The following is a 12,068-nucleotide window of genomic DNA, read 5'->3' as shown; positions in this document are numbered from 1 at the left end:
TAAATCTATTTTGCTTAAGTTAGGCAGTTCTATTTTTTGGTATGGCTTTTGATATGTATGATTAATATTTATGTCTAACAAAGGGAAAATTTGAAATTGCCGGTTGGTTTTCCTATTGCCTCTTAAAACTATGTTCCTTATTTTAAGATTACAACGATACTCTAAATCTATTGCGTAAGTTCCATCCAACAGAATGTTACTTTGTGAAGATTTACATGTTTCTAATCCGACAATACTTTTGGTGGTCACCAGGATCCACTTATTATCGTCTATGTTTTGTATTTGTGTTTCCCCCAGGGTAACAGTTATTGATTTACATCGTGTGGCGTTGTGTTCGTAACGCAGGAGTTGTACTTCGCATGGGGAAAAATCGTGGAAGTTATCTATATGTATTTGAGGGCATAGATATTCATTAGGGGATACGTACCGACAGGGTTCGTTCGCGTATCCGAATGTTTGGTCGTTTATCAGTAGATATTCGGATCGGGGTATTATGACTTTGTATACTTCGCCATGTCTTACGGGCAAGGGAAGTAATCGGAATAAATCATAACTAACTTTTTCTACTAATGGAATTTCGATGATGAACGTGATCGAGTTATCTTTGGCGAAACTTTTTATTTCCAAAGTGTTTTCGATAGTTAATAGATTTTCAATGTTGGGCTCGAATGGTAGTTTTCCTAGGGGAATTTGCTCTTTCATTGACTGTAGTTCTGTTAGGAATTCACTTGGGTCGATTATGGTGTTATGGAAGGTGTTTAATTTAGCAAAGGTAATTGCCTCTTCGATATTTGAAAGTATATCGTAAATATTCTGGTAAAAGACGGTAATTTGGGTGATAATCATTTGGATACGATAGAACTCAAAAAGGTTTGTTTCCTTGACCTCGATCTGATTGACGACATCTATTATTTGTCTAATACGTGACTCCAATATAATTTGGTTATGGGATACATTTCTTATTGTTTCTCTGAAATTGATTATTGATTTAGAAAAAAGAGTCATTTGCTTGTCAATGGCGGATTTTAAATCGTTTTGGTTTTGTTTAAGGATTTCCATGTTTTGGTCGATACGTTTTGCGTCATCTTGGTCTAGGTTCCCCGTTATTGTTTTTATGATTGATCCTAAGGCGTTTATAAGAGCTCGTTTCGTTCTTAATTTGTTCGGGAAGATTTGATTTATCTGACGGATGATTTTGTGTTTTAAGCTAGTAGTCACAACAAGGGAATTGTGGTATTCGAGTTTATAGTCAGTGAAGTTATTTAGGGTTTTGACGAGTAAGTCGAATTGGGTATTAATTTTTGCGAATTCTTGTAATAGTTCGGTCATGTCGTACGTTTGGATAAAGTGCCAGTGGTCAATAGTCTTCTGGGCCTTGCCTAACTTGTAGGGTAGTACACCGGGGTTGGATTTTAAGTTGATGTACTGGGATTTTCCATGCGCGAGGGGCCATCTGTAAAGAGGGGTTTCTTTAGTTCCTTGATATGTGCTATTTCAATTTTGTAGGGGCTTCGCGTGCTTTGGATTTTTACCTTATTATGTTCTAATTTTTCTATGATTATAAACGGTCCGCTGAATCTTGGGTTCTTTTTGTTTCGAGAGTTTAAATTTCGGTAGACCTTTTGGTTGACCTTAAAATCGGGGGATTCGTTTCCTTTGTGATTCCTTTTGGCAATAACTTTCTCCTTATTACTTTCCATTTTCTTCACGACATCTTCGCATAATGCATCGACTTTGGCTTTATGAGAGGAGACGTAGTCTGAGTAAAACGTTGTTGATATGAGGTCAAAAGGGTCTCTTGTATTTGTGTGTCCCAGGATGAGTTCGTGGGGTGTGAAATTTGTTACGCTACTTTTAGTGCTGTTGTATGCGATTATGGCATATGGAATTAGTTCAGTAATCGGTTTTGTGTCGTCCTTTTGTTTTAGGATTCTGAGGTGTTCAATCAATGTAGAGTGGAAGCGTTCCACTGGTGCGTTAGATTCGTGGTGTCTAGGGGTCGTGAAGTGAATGTTAATTTTTTGGGTTTTCAACAATTCCTTCAATAGTTCGTTGTTAAATTCTTTGCCATTATCACAAGTGACTGTCTCAGGGCATCCGAAGAATGAGAAGAAGTTGACGAGTTTATCGCACACCGATTTCGCGTTTTTGTCATACGGATATGCTTGTCCAAATTTGGAAAATTTATCGAAGATTGTTAGGAAATTTTGTGCTTCGAATGTAAAGGTGTCGATATGTATCATCTGAAAGGGTTTGCTAGGTGTTTCTGTTCTTGTAAGAGGAATGTAAGATTTGAAACGGCAGTATTTTGACGTTTGGCAAATGGTGCAATCATTGATATATTTTGTCACGTCTTCTTTTAGCTTGGGCCAGTAATAAAGGGCTTTAAGGCGTTGGTACGTTTCGTTGATGCCTCTGTGGTTCTGCTTGCCTTCGTGTTGGTGGGTGATGAGCATGATTCTTTCTTCCGGGTCTGCGATGTTGTGTAGCAGTTTGGTGCATATTCTTATTTGTAGATTTTGAAAATATTTTAGGCATACATCTATAAATGGGGACATTAAGTCTTTGTCGACGAAGTATACGTAACAGGGCTTTTTGCAAGTGAGATATTCTTGAATAAATTGTTTAATAGTGTCTGGGTTATTTGATACGTCTACGTGACTTATTACGTGATTCTCATAGCGTTCTTTGTTAAATTTTATCTGCACGTGTGGAGATTTCTTTATCAGGAATTGCAGGTGCTTGTTGTTTATAATTTCGTCTAGAATGCTGAGTCCTGGATTCTCGCGGTCAGCGTCTTGGCTGTGTACTGTTTCATCGGCGGTTGCTGCGTCAGGCGGACGTAGTTGAATATCGGAGATGATATTTATTTTCTGCTGGCTAGTCCCGGGTCTGTTATCAAAGTTGGTTTCTTCGAAGTTGGTGTTTCCTGCGACTGTTTCTAAGTAGTCTTTGATGTCGTCGTCAGAGTTACCAGGGTTATTCAAAATTGACTCGTTCTCGTAAATATTCAGTTGTATCCTGGACAGGGCATCTGCGTTAGTGTTCTGGCGTCCCTTCTTGTATATTATCTGGTAATCGAACTCTTCTAGTCTCAATCGCCATCTCACCAATTTTGAGTTAGGTTCCTTCAGGTTAAAAAGCCATACTAGGGGCCTATGGTCTGTGTAAATGTAAAACTTGCGGCCAAATAAGTAGGGGCGAAAATATTTACATGCCCAAACTATTGCTAGTAATTCTTTCTCGATTGTCGAATATTTGGTTTCCGAATCATTTAGGGTCCTAGATGCATAGGCTATGGGTCGATCATTAGGTATTGGACCTTGCGATAAAACAGCTCCGATTGCATAGTTACTCGCATCCGTGGTCAATAGAAAGGGTTTCGAGAAGTCGGGATATTGTAAGACGGGGAAATTTATTAGAATTTGTTTGCAGTGGTTAAAAGAATTAACGAATTCAGGGTTATGTATTATCTTAACATTTTTCTTGAGGCAGTTGGTCAGTGGCTTTGTAATTTTAGCAAAATCTTTAATAAAGCGTCTATAGTATCCGACTAATCCTAGGAATGACTTTATCTCTCGGGTAGTTTTGGGAATAGGAAAGTTTTTCACTGCATTGATCTTGTCGGGATTCGGCTTTACTCCGTCTCGACTCACAACGTGTCCTAAGTACTGTACCTCTTTCCTTAGAAACTCGGACTTGTCAAGTTGGATTTTAAACTTTGAGTCTCTCAGTCGTTTAAAAACGTTTCTTAGATTTTCGATATGTTCTTGCAGGCTTGTACTAAAGATGATCACATCGTCTAAGTAGACTAGACATGTTTCATTTTGTAGTCCTCGTAGGATGTTGTTCATCACGCGTTGGAAGGTCGCCGGGGCGTTTTTGAGGCCGAAGGGCATTCGTAGAAATTCGTAATGCCCGGTGTCCGTAGTAAAAGCTGTTTTGCCAATGTCTTCATCATGCATTTGGATTTGGTGAAATCCATTTGCTAAGTCCAGTGTCGTGAAATAATGGGCTTTGCCTAGTTTGTCAAGTATTTCGTTGATATTAGGCAAAGGGAATTTATCATCTACTGTCTGTTCGTTCAGCTTTCGGTAGTCGATGACCATTCGCCACTTTTGTTTCTTAGATTGGTCTAGTTTTTTTGGCACGATCCAAATAGGCGATGACCATGGTGAATTTGAATCTCGGATGATATTTTGATGTAATAATTCGGAAACTTGCTTTTTTACCTCGGCACGATGTACTTCGGGGTACCTATACGTCTTAGTAAAAATGGGAGTTTCGTCTTTGACCTTTATCCTGTGTTTTATTGAATTAGTAAAAGTTAACGGGATGTTTTCGCAATGGAAAATATCACGGAATTCGTAGCATAGTTTGGAGATCTGTTCCCTTTCTTCGGAATTGCAGTGGTCAAGTCTAATTTTTCTTAGGTTATCCTTGAGCAATTGGTCAGTGGTTTGTCCGGCAGAATTTTGAGTTAAGGGGTGATCTATGAAGTTTAATTCGTTCGTGTTTATTGGTTCTATGTTGAACGTTTCGAGAAGTTGCAGGTTTATCGGATTTTCTCTAGGGTTTAAGGCGGTAGTCAGGGCTGTATTGTTTTGAACTCGTACTAGGCATTCTGGAATTTCGAGGTGTCCTAGTTTTTGATAAGGGATTATGCCGTATCCGTTGGACATTTTGACTGGAATTCTGATTTGCTGGATACTCCTAGGGCTTATTACGTAATTGAAATCGTGGTAATTGATATCTCGGGGTTGAGGGGTTTTCGCATCGTGGTAAACAGGTAGTGTTGTTCCGGGTAAGTTTAAAGTATTCGCTTTGAAATCGATTTTGGCGTCTAATTGTTTCATAAGATCAAGTCCTATGAGTCCTTCAAATTTTGGGGAGAAATCGAAAAGGAAAAATTTATGTGAACCTGGTGTTTGTAACGTGGGGAATATTGGTAGTGTGATAGTTTCGTTATGAAAAGAAGTTGCGTGGGCGGTCTGAACTTGAAAGAGTTCTTCCTGAATTAAATGGGGAAATTTCTGATAAGCAATTTGGGGTTTTAGGAAGCTTCTAGTGCTACCAGTGTCTAACAAGAATTTAGATTTGAGTTCGGGTATCAGGATGTATGGTAATTGGGTGTCATGGTTGTTTAAGAATATTACGTCGTGTTTGTGCTCTGACCGGTTAAAGGAAAATTTAGGTTTTCCTCTTGGGTATCTTTTTCAATATCGGGTTGCTGATAATCGATGTCATGATACAGATGATTCTGGTCAAATGGTGCATTAAAATGATCCTCAACGAGATTTAAGTCGTAGGGGTTCTCGGGAGGTTCCTCGATAGGTACGTCAATGTGATCGGGGTGTTCAGGTGTTTGAGGGAATACTTCCTGATTGTACAGTTCTTGGCTTATAAAATTCTTTTTGTTGCCGTTAATCAAGGTGTTACCAGAACTGGTGTCCATGGGTTCAAATTTACGACTGATGTTAGATCTTTGGGACGCTTGTCCAAAGGGTTTAGGGGCAAATCCATTAGGTCGAAAAGCATTGGACTGGTTACTGAAAGGGCCGTTTGCTTTTGGCAAATAGCTTGGGAAACTAGAATTTGAGAACTGTGGTTTTGGGAAGTTGTTTTGTTGTGGGAAGCTCGGGAATGTTCGAGATGAATTGAAGTTGTTTGCCCATTGCGTTGGGGGTGCATTTGAAGTTTGAGGGTTACGGCTGAAATGGCTTGGGAAACTGGGTCTATTCATGGGCGTGGAACTAGAATTGTGAAATCTATTGGGTGGTTTTTGACTTTGCCCGAAATTTTGTGTAGTTTTGAAGCGAATAAAATTTTCCTCTTCTTTCACAAATGACATGGCTTGTTCCAAACTCGATGGGGTTTTTAATCTTACTACAAGTTGGAGGTTATACGGTAATCCATTGATGAACGTTTTTAGTGCAAATTCGTCGTAGTGATTAATCTTAATTAATTTTGTTTCATTGGTATCTGGGCCAGCGTTAAGTTTAGCAAATAGTAAACTCCTTGAATCTTGAATTCTCATGCCAAATTGCAAGGGAGATTCGGTTTTAAAAGGTTTTAAATTAATTAAGTCTTGTATTAGACAGTCTATAGATCTTTGATCCGCGAAACTGAGGGTCAAAACATCCTTTATGAGTGCCCAAGAATTTAATTCGACACGTGAAGAAATTAATTCGGCTGCTCTACCAGTCAATTTACTAAGTATCGTATCGAACAGGCAAATATTTATGGGATCATTTGGTTCTGCACGGTTAAAAAAAGCTTTTAACAGATTTTCCACAGCGGTAATAAATCTATTTAGTAAGCGAGGGTTACCGTCAAAATGTGGGATGTTATCAGACTGATATTTCAACAATTGGTAATTTACTGGGGGCATGTTGCTATTAGAATGGAGCGATATGTTATTAAATAAATCACTAAGATCAATTTCGTTTATCGGCTCAATCGTGAAGGCTCGGTTTTAGCAAAGTTAATACAATCGCTTCCTATTACTATTCTACTTAAAGTCTAATGCTAACAAAATGACAATTGATTAAACTTACAGCAAAATGAAGATTATTAGCTTCATGAAGTCTCTCGATGAGGCGATGGTCTTCGTCTTTGGGCTTCTCAGGATTGGCGATTTTTGTCCACCTGCGAAGGGTCCTACGAAGTACTGGAACTGGTCGATATGCTCTCGAACAGTGTCCAGGGCCTGTGGAGCTTGCTGTCTCGTCGTTGATTTGATCGGTGGTCCTTCGGGTTTCCTTAAGTCCTTTTGGAGTTAGATTCTTCTTTGAGCAAATTCTTGAAAGAAACCGTTCAAAATATGCCCTTTTGAACGTCTCAAAAATCCGAACGACTGCGCCAGTTATGTTTTGATCCGTTTTAAGACTCAAAAAAAAACACTTTACTTTGAAATTAATTTATTTCAAACAGGACCGATAGTAAACACAACGTTCGCGATACAAGCAAAGACTCACTAAAAAGGCTACTGCGCTTAATGCTACTTCTTATTTATACTAATCGTACGGGTGACGTCATAACAGCGACGCTTGGTGTTACGGGGATGTAACTCGCTCGTTTCTGCCTGTTTTAGTCATTTTGGCACGTTTTCATCAATTTGGTGCAATTTGAATCCAAAATAGACAGTTTTGGCCGAAATAAGCCAAATCGGTCGATTTGAGCAAATTCAGAGATGAAACGATCGTTTCTGACCGATTTCGCTCGTTTCTGCCTGTTTTAGTCATTTTGGCACGTTTTCATCCATTTGGTTCTGTTTCCATCCAAAATAGACAGATTTGGCCGAAATAAGCCAAATCGGTCGATTTGAGCAAATTCCTGGATGAAACGATCGTTTCTGACCGATTTCGCTCGTTTCTGCCTGTTTTAGTCATTTTGGCACGTTTTCATCAATATGGTGCAATTTGAATCCAAAATAGACAGATTTGGCCGAAATAAGCCAAATCGGTCGAATTGAGCAAATTCCTGGATGAAACGATCGTTTCTGACCGATTTCGCTCGTTTCTGCCTGTTTTAGTCATTTTGGCACGTTTTCATCAATTTGGTGCAATTTGAATCCAAAATAGACAGATTTGGCCGAAATAAGCCAAATCGGTCGATTTGAGCAAATTCCTGGATGAAACGATGGTTTCTGACCGATTTCGCTCGTTTCTGCCTGTTTTAGTCATTTTGGACCGTTTTCATCAATTTGGTGCAATTTGAATCCAAAATAGACAGATTTGGCCGAAATAAGCCAAATCGGTCGATTTGAGCAAATTCCTTGGTGAAACGATCGTTTCTGACCGATTTCGCTCGTTTCTGCCTGTTTTAGTCATTTTGGCACGTTTTCATCAATTTGGTGCAATTTCAAGCCAAAATAGACAGATATGGCCGAAATAAGCCAAATCGGTCGATTTGAGCAAATTCCTGGATGAAACGATCGTTTCTGACCGATTTCGCTCGTTTCTGCCTGTTTTAGTCATTTTGGCACGTTTTCATCCATTTGGTTCTGTTTCCATCCAAAATAGACAGATTTGGCCGAAATAAGCCAAATCGGTCGATTTGAGCAAATTCCTGGATGAAACGATCGTTTCTGACCGATTTCGCTCGTTTCTGCCTGTTTTAGTCATTTTGGCACGTTTTCATCAATATGGTGCAATTTGAATCCAAAATAGACAGATTTGGCCGAAATAAGCCAAATCGGTCGAATTGAGCAAATTCCTGGATGAAACGATCGTTTCTGACCGATTTCGCTCGTTTCTGCCTGTTTTAGTCATTTTGGCACGTTTTCATCAATTTGGTGCAATTTGAATCCAAAATAGACAGATTTGGCCGAAATAAGCCAAATCGGTCGATTTGAGCAAATTCCTGGATGAAACGATGGTTTCTGACCGATTTCGCTCGTTTCTGCCTGTTTTAGTCATTTTGGCACGTTTTCATCAATTTGGTGCAATTTGAATCCAAAATAGACAGATTTGGCCGAAATAAGCCAAATCGGTCGATTTGAGCAAATTCAGAGATGAAACGATCGTTTCTGACCGATTTCGCTCGTTTCTGCCTGTTTTAGTCATTTTGGCACGTTTTCATCCATTTGGTTCTGTTTCCATCCAAAATAGACAGATTTGGCCGAAATAAGCCAAATCGGTCGATTTGAGCAAATTCCTGGATGAAACGATCGTTTCTGACCGATTTCGCTCGTTTCTGCCTGTTTTAGTCATTTTGGCACGTTTTCATCAATATGGTGCAATTTGAATCCAAAATAGACAGATTTGGCCGAAATAAGCCAAATCGGTCGATTTGAGCAAATTCCTGGATGAAACGATCGTTTCTGACCGATTTCGCTCGTTTCTGCCTGTTTTAGTCATTTTGGCACGTTTTCCTCAATTTGGTGCAATTTCAAGCCAAAATAGACAGATATGGCCGAAATAAGCCAAATCGGTCGATTTGAGCAAATTCCTGGATGAAACGATCGTTTCTGACCGATTTCGCTCGTTTCTGCCTGTTTTAGTCATTTTGGCACGTTTTCATCAATTTGGTGCAATTTGAATCCAAAATAGACAGATTTGGCCGAAATAAGCCAAATCGGTCGATTTGAGCAAATTCAGAGATGAAACGATCGTTTCTGACCGATTTCGCTCGTTTCTGCCTGTTTTAGTCATTTTGGCACGTTTTCATCAATTTGGTGCAATTTCAAGCCAAAATAGACAGATATGGCCGAAATAAGCCAAATCGGCTGATTTGAGCAAATTCCTTGGTGAAACGATCGTTTCTGACCGATTTCGCTCGTTTCTGCCTGTTTTAGTCATTTTGGCACGTTTTCATCAATTTGGTGCAATTTGAATCCAAAATAGACAGATTTGGCCGAAATAAGCCAAATCGGTCGATTTGAGCAAATTCAGAGATGAAACGATCGTTTCTGACCGATTTCGCTCGTTTCTGCCTGTTTTAGTCATTTTGGCACGTTTTCATCCATTTGGTTCTGTTTCCATCCAAAATAGACAGATTTGGCCGAAATAAGCCAAATCGGTCGATTTGAGCAAATTCCTGGATGAAACGATCGTTTCTGACCGATTTCGCTCGTTTCTGCCTGTTTTAGTCATTTTGGCACGTTTTCATCAATTTGGTGCAATTTCAAGCCAAAATAGACAGATATGGCCGAAATAAGCCAAATCGGTCGAATTGAGCAAATTCCTGGATGAAACGATCGTTTCTGACCGATTTCGCTCGTTTCTGCCTGTTTTAGTCATTTTGGCACGTTTTCATCAATTTGGTGCAATTTGAATCCAAAATAGACAGATTTGGCCGAAATAAGCCAAATCGGTCGATTTGAGCAAATTCCTGGATGAAACGATGGTTTCTGACCGATTTCGCTCGTTTCTGCCTGTTTTAGTCATTTTGGCACGTTTTCATCAATTTGGTGCAATTTGAATCCAAAATAGACAGATTTGGCCGAAATAAGCCAAATCGGTCGATTTGAGCAAATTCAGAGATGAAACGATCGTTTCTGACCGATTTCGCTCGTTTCTGCCTGTTTTAGTCATTTTGGCACGTTTTCATCCATTTGGTTCTGTTTCCATCCAAAATAGACAGATTTGGCCGAAATAAGCCAAATCGGTCGATTTGAGCAAATTCAGAGATGAAACGATCGTTTCTGACCGATTTCGCTCGTTTCTGCCTGTTTTAGTCATTTTGGCACGTTTTCATCCATTTGGTTCTGTTTCCATCCAAAATAGACAGATTTGGCCGAAATAAGCCAAATCGGTCGATTTGAGCAAATTCCTGGATGAAACGATCGTTTCTGACCGATTTCGCTCGTTTCTTCCTGTTTTAGTCATTTTGGCACGTTTTCATCAATATGGTGCAATTTGAATCCAAAATAGACAGATATGGCCGAAATAAGCCAAATCGGTCGATTTGAGCAAATTCCTGGATGAAACGATCGTTTCTGACCGATTTCGCTCGTTTCTGCCTGTTTTAGTCATTTTGGCACGTTTTCATCAATTTGGTGCAATTTCAAGCCAAAATAGACAGATATGGCCGAAATAAGCCAAATCGGTCGAATTGAGCAAATTCCTGGATGAAACGATCGTTTCTGACCGATTTCGCTCGTTTCTGCCTGTTTTAGTCATTTTGGCACGTTTTCATCAATTTGGTGCAATTTCAAGCCAAAATAGACAGATTTGGCCGAAATAAGCCAAATCGGTCGATTTGAGCAAATTCCTTTGTGAAACGATCGTTTCTGACCGATTTCGCTCGTTTCTGCCTGTTTTAGTCATTTTGGCACGTTTTCATCAATTTGGTGCAATTTGAATCCAAAATAGACAGATTTGGCCGAAATAAGCCAAATCGGTCGATTTGAGCAAATTCAGAGATGAAACGATCGTTTCTGACCGATTTCGCTCGTTTCTGCCTGTTTTAGTCATTGTGGCACGTTTTCATCAATTTGGTGCAATTTCAAGCCAAAATAGACAGATATGGCCGAAATAATCCAAATCGGTCGATTTGAGCAAATTCCTGGATGAAACGATCGTTTCTGACCGATTTCGCTCGTTTCTGCCTGTTTTAGTCATTTTGGCACGTTTTCATCCATTTGGTTCTGTTTCCATCCAAAATAGACAGATTTGGCCGAAATAAGCCAAATCGGTCGATTTGAGCAAATTCAGAGATGAAACGATCGTTTCTGACCGATTTCGCTCGTTTCTGCCTGTTTTAGTCATTTTGGCACGTTTTCATCCATTTGGTTCTGTTTCCATCCAAAATAGACAGATTTGGCCGAAATAAGCCAAATCGGTCGATTTGAGCAAATTCCTGGATGAAACGATCGTTTCTGACCGATTTCGCTCGTTTCTGCCTGTTTTAGTCATTTTGGCACGTTTTCATCAATATGGTGCAATTTGAATCCAAAATAGACAGATTTGGCCGAAATAAGCCAAATCGGTCGATTTGAGCAAATTCCTGGATGAAACGATCGTTTCTGACCGATTTCGCTCGTTTCTGCCTGTTTTAGTCATTTTGGCACGTTTTCATCAATTTGGTGCAATTTCAAGCCAAAATAGACAGATATGGCCGAAATAAGCCAAATCGGTCGATTTGAGCAAATTCCTGGATGAAACGATCGTTTCTGACCGATTTCGCTCGTTTCTGCCTGTTTTAGTCATTTTGGCACGTTTTCATCAATATGGTGCAATTTGAATCCAAAATAGACAGATTTGGCCGAAATAAGCCAAATCGGTCGCTTTGAGCAAATTCAGAGATGAAACGATCGTTTCTGACCGATTTCGCTCGTTTCTGCCTGTTTTAGTCATTTTGGCACGTTTTCATCAATTTGGTGCAATTTGAATCCAAAATAGACAGTTTTGGCCGAAATAAGCCAAATCGGTCGATTTGAGCAAATTCAGAGATGAAACGATCGTTTCTGACCGATTTCGCTCGTTTCTGCCTGTTTTAGTCATTTTGGCACGTTTTCATCCATTTGGTTCTGTTTCCATCCAAAATAGACAGATTTGGCCGAAATAAGCCAAATCGGTCGATTTGAGCAAATTCCTGGATGAAACGATCGTTTCTGACCGATG

The 12,068-nt window shown here is 39.6% G+C and overlaps 1 protein-coding gene across 1 annotated transcript; it reads right to left on the bottom strand.

Moving 5' to 3' along the window:
- Positions 1 to 215: 215 nt before the first annotated feature.
- LOC136419131 (uncharacterized) lies at positions 216 to 846 on the bottom strand (the record flags this gene model as incomplete). Its single annotated transcript, XM_066405299.1, has 1 exon — positions 216 to 846. A coding segment is annotated over exon 1 (631 nt), but the record flags the coding sequence as incomplete, so codon positions are not given.
- Positions 847 to 12,068: the final 11,222 nt, after the last annotated feature.

This window comes from Euwallacea similis, unplaced genomic scaffold, assembly GCF_039881205.1.
Source record: "Euwallacea similis isolate ESF13 unplaced genomic scaffold, ESF131.1 scaffold_98, whole genome shotgun sequence".
Classification (NCBI taxonomy): domain Eukaryota; kingdom Metazoa; phylum Arthropoda; class Insecta; order Coleoptera; family Curculionidae; genus Euwallacea; species Euwallacea similis.
Note: the sequence above shows the minus strand (reverse complement) of the source record. Positions and strands in the feature narration are given on the sequence as shown.